Below are 15,865 nucleotides of genomic sequence, written 5' to 3'. Positions count from 1 at the left end.
ACGTTTGATACCATTCCTCCATTCCACGCATTACAATGAGCCTGTCCTCCGATATCTACCTCCATTGATTTCTAACCCACTATGATGTATTATGAATGTAGTCTGAGAGAGAATCTCATGAATGCACTACACACTTTGAAGCTTCAAAAAGGCACCTGCTGCATCAGTGATATTCCAGTCAATAAACACATGCTTTTATGTTACGTTATTGGCTTTTATTTAAGAAAGCATCTCATATATTGTGTCAAATAAAGGAAAGAAAATGTCAAAAAAACAAGTAAACACTGTTAGCCAAGATAGAATCAGATAATCTATGAGACATAACCATTAGAACTGAGATCTTCACATCAGTGGGTGGTCACCCATAGAGGATTACAAAAAGCATCATATATGAATAGATACATTACATCCATAAAAACAAAACGCTGGAAAACGACCACATTTGGCAGATTCTAGTTTATGAAGCCATACCTGTCCCTCGTTGAGAACTTCTATCTCCAGTGGACCAAGGTTGCCCTTGTGTTTACTGGTAGGACTGCTGTTGTTTATTGACACAACTTTGACTCGGTGAGTCAGTCTGCTGCCTGACCCTGACTCTCTCCCTCAGTCTCTTCTATCATTGTTGATTGATCATCACAAGCATCTATATTAAGGCTATTATTGTTATCAACAAGACAGTCAACATCAGTCTTCACATTATCATCATCATCACCACCATGACCAACATCATCCTGACCAGAACTCTCTTTGACTAGGTTATCATCATCATCATCATCACCACCACCACCATGACCAACAGCATCCTGACCAGAACTCTCTTTGACTAGCTTATCATCTTCACCATCATCATCACCAGTACTGTCTCTGACCTCCCCGTCCTCCAGATCCTCACTCTCCACTTCTCTCTTGACTCTTTTCTCTTTCGGGGGTTCAGTCTCAGCAGAGCTCCCTGGGGTTGGCCCCAGGAGGAGAGGCCCCAGTTGGGGCTGTTGGACCCTCGTCACCACCTCCCTCCGGTCGTTATCCACCCATGGCCTCTTTGTCACGGGAGGATCACGGGCCGGCGCAGTCTCAACTGAAAGACAGGGCGATGGTGGGAAATCATTAGTGAAATGCAGGAAAAGGAGAGGAAACAGACACCACGGCAGCACGCACACGCACGCACACACACACACACACACACACACACACACACACACACACACACACACACACACACACACACACACACACACACACACACACACACACACACACACACACACACACACACACACACACACACACACACACACAAAAGACAGCACAGGCAGGGGCTGGCGACGGTGACGCCATCACTTGGCTCCGTACCTCTTTCCCGAACAAGGCAGGCTGCCAGGCCATTAGTTATGCAATAAAGTAGGGCGGACATGTGTGTTGGAGGGGGTGCACAATCAGGGGTGTCAAAGTGCTACATTAGTCATTAGTCTTCATTATCGAGAGCTACTATTAATGTACACACACATACAAGGAGGGTAAGAGAAGTCAGATTGAGGTGCATGCTGGTGGAGGTGTCGGCTACAAAATGTCAACTCAACGAACAACTAAACAATGAGAAGAAAACTCCTGCAGCGAAGTTGAACATGCCTGCTCTTCCCTGACTGCACTGACACAGCCTGGTAGGTCTTCCACCATGTGATAAGCCTCGCTAATTCATCTCCTCTGTGAACAACCAGCTGCCAGAGTGTCCGCCTTCCCATTAAGACTTCCTCCAGGCCTCTCACTGTTCTAGGACCTCTGCAACGGGACAGACTATGGGGAAATGCTGGGCAGGCAAACCATGAGTCCTAACCCTAAAGCGGGCTTCAAACGGGAGCGTCAGGCCCAAGGGGGCTCCGTTCACTTTCAATGGCAGCTGGCCGGTGGGTGGAGAAGCGCTAGGGTTCCCTAGGTGACGATATCATCATACTCGTTCACGTGAACGGCGCTCAGTTGGGCCGGCGAAAAATGTTAACATCGTACACTCTTCCAAGAGCCGCAGCTTCTGTAAACCAATCACAATTAAGTAGGGTGTGCTACAGAGTGGCTTCCTTCTTTCCTGCCAAACATAAACATGCAGAGCTAGCATGGAGGAGAAACTAATCTGAAGCCCCTCCGCTCTGCTCCCGGTTGAGTGAACCCGGCGTGGGCTTCGCGGTGACAGCTTGCTCATCTGAAACAGCCTCAACCCTGATGAATTTGGAAATTGCATGCCCAGCGTGTCTCCAGTCCCCCCCCCCCCCCATCCCCCCCATCACTTCCTACAGGATTCTCACTGTTCAAGGACCTCTACAAAACCTAGAATTATCTAAAGTGCTACCATGACTAACATTACAGCACATCAGCTTAGCACCAAGGCCTTATCAGAAAGAAACATACTGGAGCTAATGCGACCCCTGTTCTCGGTCTGTTTTGGGGTTTTTTGACGAGAGTCATCGAGGGCAAGTATGGTCATTTTCTAAAGGGCCACAGTCACACCGGGTTTTAGCTGCATCTCTCAGATAAGGGCCAATAATGTGTGTCCATGACTTTGACATTTCCAGGCACGTACTATCTGGACATGAAGTCTGGTGTATGGCACACTGCTGAACTGTAGATTAACAAATCAAGCAGGACCGAGTACTGTCCGCTCCAACATCCTGCCAGCCAGCACCAGCGCTGTAGTTGGGTTTTCAATGAAAGTGAAAGATGAAAAAAAGCCATTTGAAAAGACTAGGTGAGAAAAGTGTAAAGAGTAAAAGAGATGGTTGGTATCTTTGACAAACAAAGTGAGAAGTGGAGTTAGTTTGTTACCTGGTCCTCTGAGTGGGTAGTCCTGGCAGTGGTCCTTGAGTACGACGTGTAGAACTGGGTACTCAATGACTGTTTTGTACTTCAGGTTCTCCTTGAGGGTCTTTGCTAGGTCCAGTTCATGATACCTACAGACACACATGAGAAAAACCAACACACAAACACAGTTTTACTACACTGGCAAGAGCGGAAGCAGCAGCCGCAAGAAGAGCCAAAATGGCCGGCGTTGACACTCTCCCTCCACAGCCCGTCTTGAGCGTTCTAGTTCTAGAATCCTCCAGTGACTTCATGGCTGAGGCTCTTTCGAGGATTGATGGAGATGGGAGTCATGGCTTGGCACAGTAAAACCACCGTGCTGATCCCTATCCATCCACAGGAATGGAAACTGACTTAACCTGAGTCAATAACATATCTCACAAAAAACGTTGTAGCCCCTTGAAGCTTCTCTTCTCCCCTCTCTGTCTGAGATTACATCAGTTGGGTCCTGAGTAATCCTGTCATAGGTTAGGGATGGTCATAAATCATGATGCTAAACGGTTAACAGCCCTCTGGAGAGGCATAGCTTGCCTCTACGCTCAACCATTTCAAGCCTATCCAGCTAGCGCTGTCATCACCAACAACCGAGACATGATATAATTCTAATATACATAGAATTATATCATGCCCCCCCATCATCCCCACTCCGCTCCCCACTCCTCACCCCATCATCCCCACTCCACTTCTCACTCCCCCCCCCCAACCCCCCCTGAATAGCACAATGAGCTGATCATTTGTTTTGCACACACAGGCAAGACACAGACGCACACCCCAACAGCAAAACCAATCACAGCTCTGGGATACAACGGGATATTTACAGGTTTTACTACTGGAGGTTCAGGTTCCAAGAAAACCTCCTAAAAGGCTCTCTCTGGGGTGGCAGAGGATCTCACACAATCCCCAAGTCAACAGCAATATCTGCTGGCATTTCCTGCTGGGGCAGGATAAGGAAGAAATGAGGAGAATGAAGAGGCTCACAGAAGACCCAAATATTCTCTCTCTCTCTCTCTCTCTCTCTCATAATCTCATAATACACAGAGAGACAAACTCCTTCTCTTAGATGTGTCTGTGCATGCATGGATGTGTGCCTATCTCTGCAGCTAGTACACCAGGAGGATAGCTAACCAGTCACTACAGTTCTGGAGTTCTGTAAACAACTAGAGTGCTGTAAACAAGCAGTCAGTAGAATTCTGGAGTTCTGTAAACAACCAGTCACTACAGTTCTGGAGTTCTGTAAACAACTAGTCACTAAAGTTCTGTAAAAAACTAGTCACTAGAATTCTGGAGTTCTGTAAACAACTAGTCACTAGAGTTCTGTAAACACCTAGTCTAGTCACTGAAGTTCTGGTGATAACTAGTCACTGGAGGTCTGTAAACAACCATTCACCAGTCAACCAGAGTTCTGTAAACAGCTAGTGTAGAGTTCCAGGCAGCCCAACCTCCCACAGTACCTCCCTGGGCTGAGGGAAGTGTGGAGGAGGCCTGGCCACTGCTGAACTACGCAGAGCTGGCTGGGCCGGCACACACATCTGTTATGTATATAGTGTTCTACTGAACGAACAGAGCACACCGCTGATGCAGTCTCCAGGGGGGTTCCCATTGTTTCCCCTTCACAGCTACCTATTACTGAAGAAGAACTACAGTGTCAACACAACAGGGAGGTGGAGGGGAGAAGTGAGATATAGCCCCAGGGCTACTTCAGAGGGAATCTTTCCTTCCTTGTTTATAGGGGTATTCGGGCCTCAAGACCCGAACAGGGGTTTTGGTGGGGGGTGGTGGTGGTGGTGGTGGTGGTGGGGGGGGGGGGGGGGGGGTGGTGTATCTTTAACTATGGAAAAGGGGTGCAGCATTTATAGGCAGGTAAACTGCCATCTTCATCAGACTAGTGTGTTGTGGCCTTTAGCCGAAAGAGTCTTCGTCACGCAAGCTGCTGCAATCATTGTCCAGCTGTATTAATAAAGTCCAAAATTAGCATGCGCTGCAAGAGCCTGAACACAAGCATCTGCTAAGCAGAGAGAGAGAGAGAAAGAAACACAAGGGAATCTTTATGAGAGCCGAGGGAGTCCAGATAGAAAGTGCTTTGGAGAGGGCACACCACAGATATGCGAGAGAGTAGTGTTTGGGACAGCTACAGGAACGCTTGTGGTTTAGGGGCTCAAACAAACCTTCTGCAGAGTCAAAAACAGTCGTTTCAGACACACACATTCAAAACCACCATTTTCCCCTCAGCGAGCATCAGATTTTTTAAAAGCAGCATTTTTTCTTCTTCCCCCTGCCTGCCTGCCTGCCTTGTCAGGCTGGCCAGCTGCTCCATGGCCTTGGGACTACTGGGAGGAGAGGACGTCCTCTGGATCCAGGGAGTGGAATGAATATGAAATAAACAAACGTTTCAAATAAAGATTAAACAAATAAACATCCACCTGAGGGTGAATGGCGCTCTTGATTCTCGGGCCGCCTCGTTTCCAGCTTGAGGATGTTTACAGGTTTACACAGCTATGTTTAGCACACAGGGTCCGCATTATTGGACTGGGCCTGATATTCCATCCAGCAGACATTTAGTAAGAGAGTCAACACAGGATGACCCTTGTGGCCAAATGAGAGAGGTAGTCCTTGTCCAAAAGCCTCCATTTAAACCTGGCCTCGGGTGACCTCCGGGAGGTAATGGAAGAGGGCTTTTTGCTCAAACCATGAGAGAAGAGAATCCGCCCTTAAAATCAATAACCTATTCATGTAGGTAGAAGAGGCACGACACTCCAGGAGGTAGCCGTTGCTTCACACAACTGCACTGCCTTGAGGCTAAAAGCTTCGTCCTTCACCCGAGGGCTAGCTGTGCATAAACAAGGGAGACAGATACAGACACAGTCGTCTCATGTGCAGGTAAAAAGCCACATGTGCAATCCACAGTTCATGTCAAGCACAACATGACTTCATCACATTAATCATAGTGTACCAAGAAGATCCCCAGAAGACTGCATTGTTCTACCAGGGGAGGGGAGGGGAGCCTTCATGCTGGAGATGCACTGACCCATGCCTGGGACCCCTTCAATAGGATGTGACCCCTGTTGGGGGCCCCTCTCCTTATTAGAGTTATGGTCCGCTCCTCCCCTGCTCCAGCCCTGGCCTGGTTATGTAAGTGTACCTCACTGATATGAGGTAATTTCACCGTGGCCAAGTGATAATATTTCTGTCCTACTTAAGCAGCATAATGTCGACAATAAACACTTAGGAATAGTAAAACACTGCAACCAAACAAGCCTCTCTCATGCAGCCCCATATTAAGGGTTGTTAAGGTGTGTGACGAGAGAACGGGAGGGGAATGAGGTGGGTGATTAACTCGCTGCAGGGAAAGTAAGAGTCACACCTCTGGTATTGTTTCACCCGCGACTACTCCGAGCTAACTCTACGCGCAGCGGGGGTAGGCTAGGCTAATATTCCACATCTTTCATTAGCACGCTCAACACCTCCCTAATGTTTCACATGTTGCTGACGGGGGCATATTTCTGAATGTTGCAACACCTCTCCCTCCCCTCCTCCTACCACAGTAGGTTTGTAACACACCAAGTGTTGATGGATGAATATCCTATTAGTCAGGGCAGGGGGTAGGCCGCATTTTCCCTTTCTGTTGCCAACCAGCTGTTCCTACTGTACCTCTTCCCCTATATCCACCACATCCCCACTGGGATGAGATACTGTACCGACCTAGTAAATGGACAGGAAGGCTTCGTGTACAGAGGTACAGTTGTGTGTGTGTGTGTGTGTGTGTGTGTCACCTTCTATCACGGGCATACCTGGCTGCTCCAGTGAGTACTCTGAAGTCACTTCACTGTCCTTCTAGAAGCATCTGTGCTCATTGTGCCTGGTTACCCACACACACACGCACACACGCATGCCCCTGCGCAGCCCATGGAGAGGAAACCACACACACACCAGGGAAACTATTCAACGTGTGAAAATGTGGAGAAAATACTGGGTTTAGCGTGCTTTGACTATGCCTGCTCTCAGACTGAAGCTTACATAACCTGATGACAGGGCACTGGTGGAGAGACAGAGAGAGTGTGTGTGTGTGCGTGTGTGTGTGTGTGTGTGTGTGCGTGCGTGTATGCATAATCTGTGTGTCTAAAGAAACAAGGGTAGTGATTGACTGTGACAAGATAAGATGGGATGGGATACGCATCACTAGCTTTAAAAAAAAACAAAACATGGCCAACAAACATCCCCCGGGGGACTGGGTGGGTGGGGCGGGGGGGGAGAGACTGTCATGCTGACGGTCTTTGTAAGATATGGATTGAGTATCGGTGTGCTAGGAGAGGAGGGATGGGCCGCCGGGCCGCCAGGCTGCCAGAGGGCTGAGGGGGTGGCGTGGCCAGGGGGCACAGGAACTTGCTCCGTGACTAAGTGGAAACACTGGGCGAGGCAAATGGGTGCTATCAACACCCGCTCTCCCCCTTCCTTACACAAAGGGTGTGTGTGTGTGTGTGTGTGAAGTGTGTGTCCACATGATCAATGGCATTCTCAAATGTGGAATCACTTTCACAACAAAAGAGGGAGGGAGAAAAGGAGGGGGGGGGGGGGGGGGGGGGGCAACCTTCTCCGGCTCGGCCCCTCTGCCTTTGCAAGTTTGCGTAAGTTTGGAGGAATTTACGAGGCGGTGATGTCATGTTCATAAACATGTCAATTAAGCCGATTTCATACATGCCGAATAAATCCGTCACGAGTGGCAAGCCCAGCGAAACTGGCAGGACGGTCACACAGATGGAATGCCTGACTTCTGACAGGCATTCTGAGTTCACAAACATTGTGTTTATGACCAGTTTGTTCCCTGGAACACGGAACACAATGTTGAGGAACAATGGGATGCGTATGAATGGAATGGAGTTAATAGGAACATGTGGCTTTTATCTGTACCCATAAACAGCTACACACTCAAAAAGGGGCAGTTTGGAGTGTGTCTTACCTTGTAGAGTTGGCCTTTGAGCCCTCTACCTTCATGAAGACCCTCACGTGATCAAACGGGAGGTGCACGTACATCTTCAACCTGAAAGACAAGAACACCTGATCAATTAAAGGTGTTAGGGTTTAGAAAGGTGAAAAGCTGAAAATGAAATATATAATATGAAAGACACAAATAAAAAAAAATAAAAAAGGTGGGAAAAAGATATGGTTACTATTTTGAAAAGGCGTGCACATAAACCGGTCCACATGAGTTGATTATTTCGATTTTAGTTTGATTTGAAACCAGGACAGCATTGAAGTTGCACTGAAGTCAAGCCCCAAATATGCCTGTCTGCATCACAGTCTGACAGCTGACAGATATACAAAGTACAAGTTGTAGTTTTCCGGTCATAGGGACACGATTTATTTGGTCTGACTTCTACGTCAGTACATGCATAGCTGAAGTTCGCACGGTATGTGGTATTCATACAAAAATGGTTTGGGTAATGGTAATAAAACCTAGGCTAGGTTAATGGATGGGGTCTCCTCTCCAGGTGACGGCCATGCTGCCTGGCCCTGCTGTACACAGGGAGCCAATGAGGCGTGGCCTGTTAAACCCCCCACTTGAGTCCAGACTAAGCAGAGGCTGAACCCGCTCCATATGGCTAGGGATGACGGGGACACTGAGGAGCAGACCTGGGTCCAAATAGTTTTTGAAACCATTTCAAAATACTTCAGTGTTTGCTTGTAGTCTGCCTAGAATGCAAGATGGGCAGAGTTGTGCAGTTGTTAGACTACACCATTGGCTCCATTACACTAGGCAAACTCAATCAAGCACAGGTGAGTATTTGAATGTCAAATGATTTCAAATACTATATTATTGCTGAGGGGCTCAGTGAGAATGTTCTGATATCAAAGAGCAGGCCTTGTCCGAAGAGAGTGAGGGATTTTGGGAGAGAGAGAGAGAAAGAATGAGGGGAGAGAGAGGGAGAAAGAATGAGGGGAGAGAGAGGGAGAGGGAGAGAAAGTAGGAGGAAGAGGAAAAAGAGTGTATGAGGGAGAAAGGGCAAGACCATTAGAGGGAAAGAGAGGAGAGAGTGAGTGAGAGAGAGAGAGAGAGAGAGACGGAGGGAGAGGAGTAGCCGAGACTCTCCCTGGATCTAGGGAGGTGCTGTATTAAGTGCACTTCAATCAAGCTCTTCCCTAGCGAGGGGACAAAATGAAAAAGGACAAGGCATACAACAGATGCTACACTTCATCTTCATAATTGAATTCTCACTTTCTTTCCTCCTTTCTTTCTTTCTTTCTTTCCTTCGTTCGTTGGCAGGTCAGCAATTGAAACAAAATCTAATTAAAAGTGAACACTGTGTTTATTATCCGTTCACTTGGCCTCATGGAACACATTCCCAACTCTGCTCTGGGAGCGTTAAAGCCCTTGTTAAGTCACGGTGCCGCGAGCGTAGACCAAGCAGTGTGTCATCGCCCGACACAGCTGTGAGGTGTCGGGGGCCAAACGTGACGTGGTGCTGCTGCTGTGCTCCGTTCAACACCAACACCAACGGTCCGAGATCCAAATCTATCAAAGTTTCTTCATCGTATACACTTAAGGGACAGCGAAATACAGCGAAATGCAGTGCAGTGAAATACTTAGTTGTGAGCTACCACCTCGGGGGGGGGGGGGGGGGGGGGGGGGGATTAACGAGAGAGCCGGCATGATGGAATACTTCTCTGAACAAGAGACAGCAGGACGGTGCTGTAGGTTCAATATGCTGCATGGCAGTTAGCAGAGGGTCTGTGTGTGTGTGTGTGTTTTCTCAGAGCACCCTGCCACATTGTCCACGAATGGTGCCAGAGACAGGACAGAGCTATAGATTCAATATTCTGCATGCCAGATAGCAGACGGTGTGGTGTGGTGTGGTGTGTGTGTGTGTGTGTGTGCTTTCTTGGTGTCCATGAGTGGTGCCAGAGATAAACATGATGGTTCATCTCTGAATAGCATTATGTCTTCTTTATCTCTCCATTAATGGAAAATAATTGCCAACTTAATTTTCATAATGTCATAATGTTAGTTTTCTCCCTGTGCCGATGGGTACAGCATTAATAGTAATACTTAATTTGGCAAAGAGCAGGACTTAGGCTGCACGCTGTTCTGAACGCTGAGACTAACCGCCATGTTTCCATCTAAAAATAAGTCCTTTGGGTTTGTCCTAAATCCAATACCTCACCGGTTTCAGTGCACAAAACCACAAGAATTGTACAAGTTGAAATACAATAACATTTTCTTCCAGTACAGGCCTCAACCCCCCCCCACTAAAAAAACCCACCAAAACACATTCATACACGCTCACGTTATGTAATGTGAAGACAAATAGAAAACCGATAGTTTGGTCTGGACTGGAGGGAGGGGGGGGGGGGGGAGGTAAGCCTAATGTATTCACCATGGCCGTTTAATCATTTTCAGAGCTATATTTGTCCCTGTATCCATTCCCTGTCATAGAGGGCTCATTTATGCGCCACTTGATTTAAAGCTGCTCCACTGCGGAGACAGATTTCGCCACACACACAGCAGCCAAACTCAATTACAGGGCCTGGATCTACCGTGCAGCCAGGCAAACTGTGGACCTGCTTCAGGTCATCAGAGCCAGGGAGCTGCAGCCACTGCTGTGTTTTGACAGGGCTGGAGAGTGGCGTCTGGTAACGTGTGTTCATAAATCTCGAGGAGAGGGAGTCAAAACATTTGGGTTATTGTAGCAACTGTATAGCCTAATATTTACAGTACAGTGATACAAAGAGTCGAGATTGCATGTTGACGACAATACTTTGGAGAACGTGATGACCTGTCTTAGGAAGCTACCGTTTCCAAGGTTGAAATGTAGATAATAAAATGACAAAGGTTCTTTGTGTTATACTGCCTGGTGTTTCAGTTTCAGTCTGTGTGTGTGTGTGTGTGTCTCAGCAGCTATAATTCACACAAATTCAATTAGCTTTGTTTGTACCACCCCTGTTAGTGCGGAACGTGAGAATCCAGTGACTTAGTGAACACATCGTTCCCAAACAGTAATGACATTCGTTAAGTTGTTCAGGGAAAAACAGCGGGCGAGACAACAATCGAAATTAGACTAAAGTAGGTCACACAAACCGCCCATCTAACTGGTGTTGATTTTTGGGTCCATTATCACATTGTTAAGTTTTTATTTCAGCTTTCAAAAACAGTGACTGACCCAAACCACAGCATAATTTAATTTCTGAAACACACTGGCCTTGCTTCGTTAGTTTGTTTTGTAGATTCAAGCTAAATTTCAGCTCTGGCATAAAGACCCAAAAATATAAAAGATAGATAAATAAAATGAGAGTGATGTTATTTAATTCCTGGTCTGTGAAGATCTCCTGTCGTGTAGATCAGAGATAGAGTATGTGTGTGTGTGCATATGAATGTGTGCGTGTGTGTGTGTTAACCTTTACACTCATCAGTAAAGCCCCCTTCAGTTGTCCTCTGCACACACACTGAGGTGCCATCAGGATGGAATGAGGCCAGAAAATCGGGACCAATCAGGAGAGGTGGAATGGGCCATCCCAGTGTTCTGACCTTTTCTAAATATCACATTAAACTGTATCGGTGGGGGGCGTGATGAAACGGCTCTGGAAGACCTTTAATGGACTGTGGGCCCAGCTTTGATCTGCTCAGGAGTAGGCTGAGAGGGTTTTATTAAATCAAAAGAAAGTAAGAGGACATACACAGTTAAAGGTAATCTGTGTTCCACTGACGCTCTCTTGTCTGTATACCTGTCTTCATCTCAGGCTACTGCACCGTCTTCCTCTCTCTTGTTCTACCTTTTAGCTGGAACCATGCAGGACAGTTTGATGGATCTCCAGCAGTGGAGGCTGGTGGAGGGAGTCATTGGAGGACGGGCTGGTGGTGGCTCGTGTGAATGGTATCAAACACACAGGCTCATTGTAATGCATGGAATGGTAAGCTGTGCCAACTGAGTTCCATGCCTTACAATGAGCCCCGTCCTCCGACGTCTCCCTCCACCAGCCTCCACTGATCTCCAGCCATAGCCAACGAGTGCCCAGGCGATGCTGTAGCTAGGCAGGTTCTGTTTGGTGGGAGTGGTGGAGTCAAATCAGCCAGCGAGGCTGCCAGACCGAGGGACATGGGAAGCCATGGAAGCTAGTCAAGTGCTTTTCCCAAAGATCAGTAGATCAAAACAACTAAATGGCAATAAAACAACCACATAATCCACCATAAGGTTCTAGATTACTTTGGACACTTTAAACAGATTGGTTTCATTTGATCGGTATTCAACATCGTGGGGCTCTTACTTCTGACGTCTCACTGGCTCCGACTCTGTGGGGTGGATGTACCGGGTGAGGATCTGTTCAAGGGTTTGGTCATCTGGCATCCTGTGGAGAGATGAAACGAGAGAGAGAAGGTAGAGAGAGAGAGAGAGGGAGAGAGAAATAGTTCAGAAATAAAGAGTTTGTGAGTTGTACGAACCGAGTCAAATCACGGTCTTGATGGATGATGCTCTTGGGTTGGTTCTGTAACCCTGGGCTAACGATCTACACGTGGGGCTCACCAATCATCCCCGCTATTAGAGGATAAACAGCTGCTTGGACACTCAGTTGGCACAGCTGCAGTCACTCTGTAGGGTTACAGGAGTTCTCTGGTACAGGTAGAACCCCCCCCCCCGCCTCCACCCCCTCCCCCCTTCCTGGACACTCCAATGAACTGGCACCAGCAGGATTCCTGAAGTGTTTCCTGGCAGATGTGAGCGACCACCACTAATAACTCCCCTCAGCCAGACTCACCTTCTCTCAAAGAACTCTGAGCTGCTCTGGGGGAACAAGAGCTGCAGGTGCCAAAGGAACTGCTTTTCTCTAAAGGGCAAAAAAAAAGAAGAGAGAAAGAAACCAATTTAGACAACGTTGACATTTGACGTCCTTGACAAACAATGTCAACGGGGGTAACCAGACGGAACCAAAACATGTAGCTCGTGTAAGCAGTGTTCTCAGATTACCAGGCCCAGCTAAACAAGTCTCTTTTTGCATTCAACAGAATGAAAAAGGCTTCAGCCCCAATCTGTCCAAGTCGATGTTCTACTGCTTACAAACTCTGTGTGTGGTGTGTGTGTGTGTGTCTCTCTCTCTCTGTGTACAGTGCAAGTTAACCCGGGTTGTCATGACCACCATGACGTGCATGCTCAATGCTAGGACTCCAGCTGGCGGACACCCCATAATGATCCCTGACTCTGGGGTGCAGCGGTGGCAGAGTGTTTAGCCCTGGATGGGATGGAAGTACTGGGTTGCTAGGTGTTCTCCAGAACATGAAAAACATTGACCCCATTTACAGAAGGCGGTCGGTGCGGCTGCTGTTGCTAACAGACCCAACCTAGTCCCGAGACACCACACTTCTCAGGGACCACATAGGGTCTCTCTGAACTGACATGTAGGTAGGTTAAAAAATGACAAAACAAATATAGTTGTCATTGCACTACTAGTAATCACCTAGGATCAATCAAGACAAATACAAATACTGATATGTGTTTGGTGTCTGTCTTCCACACACTGTGGGCTCCATCCAAACTACAAAGATCCAGGCCTCCTTTCATGTTGACCAGCAGAGATGAGGCCATATATATATTGGGTGGAGTCTGTCTGATCTGTCACCCCCCCGCCCCCCCCATCCCAGGCATAACGAGAGGAGCTGGAGACGGATGGAGATGAAACAGGTTTTTCCCCGAAACTGGTGTAATTGCCGAGGCGCACACCATGGACCTTATCATTAGTGCTTCTTCGCATCTGCTTTCAAAGGGTGTGACCCTGGGCTCACACTGGTACGCGCATGCTGGGGCACAGCTGGGCATCGTTATACAGCTAGGACAACCACACAGGGTGCATGTGGCATCTTCATCACCCCACCCCCTTCACCGCTGGGCATCGTTACACAGCTAGGACACAACCACACTGGGTGATTGTGACATTCGGCATCATCCTCATCCTCTTCATCATCACCCCCCCCCCCTCCCCCCCCCCCCCTTACAGTTTGGCATAGTTACAGCTAGGACAGTCACAAAGGGGGCATGTGGCAAGCGGCATCTTCAACATCCTGTTCATCATCATTCCCCTCCCCCTCCCCACAGCTGGATCCACAACTGGGTCTGCTCCAGCACTCTCTCTCCTCCCTCCAACAACAGGTCTGGTTCTGCTTTGAGTTCTGGTGGTGGTTGCGGCACAGGAATCCAGATGGCAGCGTTACACAATCAGGAGACATGTTTTTTCAGGAAAACAGAGGGAGGAGAAGAAGGGGGGGTTGGGTGAAAAAAAGGAGAGAAATATGTGCAGAACTGGCAGAACATCCAATGAAAGGTGGTTATGAGTTTCCACTTGGATGTGGGCAGAAGGGGCGGGGGAGGCCGGGAGTAGGCAGTAGTTGGGTTGGGGGTGTGTGAGGGGATTCCCTATGCAGGTGCAGAGGTATTCCATCCCCCTTCAGAATGAGGAATTTATGAGTGTTTGCTTGGTTTTGGCAGGGGGGTTAGATTCTTGGAGGAGGAGGAGGGTGGAACACCAGGTGTGAGGGCATTGTTCTGCCTTTACAGCGAATGGAAACTATTTATTTTCCCGATGGAAAAAGGGCTTGGCCTCAAGACGCGTGCAGGCACTTCAGGTAAGGCCAGGAGGCATACCTGTACAATGTGCCATCGTTCACTTTCAGGAGTTCAGTTGAAGCGACGGCACAGAAGAATGGAACAACCGTTTTCCAAACAAAATGGGCCAACGGTGGAGGATGACAAGTCTCAGTTAGAGTCAAGAGTACAGGCTTACATAACACCTAACTCTGTTCTGACTGCAGGTCTCTCCCTCAGTCTGTGGAAGAAGCCTACAACAGGAGTGTGTAACACGCTCGGCAGAGAAGTGCATAAACGGTGTGACCCCCCCTGTCTCTACTGGGGTCTCTGTTCATTTCCATTGGCATGTTCTTCAGCCGTGTCTACACGTCATGTGAATCCACCTGCAAGAGGCCCACAGCAGAATGAACATTATATATATATATATATCATATATATATCATGCAAAGTCTTGCATTTTATCACAGCTACTGTATGGTAAAAAAAACGAACATGCTCACCGCGTTCAAGGGTCAAAACATGATTCCTACAAATCTCTCAATGCCGTCAAAAAGCCCACTGTGGAGAGGTTTCAGAGAGAGAAGGGGGGGGGGGGGGGGGGGGGAATCAAATGCTCTCCAGATTGTAGAATTCCTCACAAGGCAGTGGGACAGCACATGACCAGTGGTTTTGAAACTCTGGAAGTAATATTCTGTGATCTAGATTCATATTTTGTTTATTTTGCGTGTACGACTTGTACGACCCCAAGAGAGCTTCAAACCTCACAGCCCTGGAAATAGCACTGTGCTTCAAACCATGTTTATTTATGACCCAGTAGAGAGTTGAGTGGTTTCATATCTGGAGGATGCAGGCGGAGGTCATCTCTCAGTGCATCTCCGTGACCAGGCCGTTTCCACCAATCACAGGGCAGTATGGCCGGCCGCTCTTATCGATTCCAAACCTATGGCAACCAACCCGAGTTCCAAGGTCTCTTTGTCTCTGTTACCATGACAAACTTATCATCAGTCTATATTTAGGCCTGTGCATGAGAACAAAAGCGTAACAATCAGCCTTAATGTGTTATGAAACCTCGAGGCCCTTACGAATAATAAATAACATATCCACCAACGCAATGACCTCATAGTTTGATCATTTGAAAAAGAAAGCTCTTGGATATCAAAGTGGGAAAGGAAGGGAAAGTGCCAAGACGAGAAATATGTAACTGATGAAAGAGAGGGTCAGCCTGCGTGCCAACATGGATACCTGTTGCAGCAGCCAGACCAATGGGGATTGGTTGGGTTTCCAAATATGCGCAGCTGGCTAAATCGTGGCGTTGACTGGTTATCAGCTAGTGCTGCCGTCCCTCTGGGATTCAAGGTGAATGGGGAACATGGGCTGGCATATGGGGCAGAGTCCTTCTAAATGCATAAGCACAGCTGCTGCAGCTGCAATGCATGTCAATGCCATTTTAGAACGTG

The 15,865-nt window shown here is 47.9% G+C and overlaps 1 protein-coding gene across 1 annotated transcript in view; it reads right to left on the bottom strand.

The window, feature by feature from the left end:
• Window positions 1–206: 206 nt before the first annotated feature.
• znhit6 (zinc finger HIT-type containing 6) overlaps window positions 207–15,865 on the bottom strand; it is a 24,871-nt gene continuing 9,212 nt past the window's right edge. The window contains exons 6-10 of the mRNA XM_083672118.1: window positions 12,589–12,657; window positions 12,100–12,180; window positions 7,799–7,879; window positions 2,812–2,936; window positions 207–1,075 (exon numbers count right to left, since the gene is read on the bottom strand). Of these exons, the coding sequence (XP_083528244.1) occupies window positions 573–1,075; window positions 2,812–2,936; window positions 7,799–7,879; window positions 12,100–12,180; window positions 12,589–12,657 (859 nt within the window). The 3' untranslated portion in view covers window positions 207–572. The remainder of the gene's footprint in view (window positions 1,076–2,811; window positions 2,937–7,798; window positions 7,880–12,099; window positions 12,181–12,588; window positions 12,658–15,865) is intronic.

The sequence above is a fragment of the Argentina silus genome (assembly GCF_951799395.1).
Source record: "Argentina silus genome assembly, chromosome: 6".
In the NCBI taxonomy this organism is placed as follows: Eukaryota; Metazoa; Chordata; class Actinopteri; order Argentiniformes; family Argentinidae; genus Argentina; species Argentina silus.
Note: the sequence above shows the minus strand (reverse complement) of the source record. Positions and strands in the feature narration are given on the sequence as shown.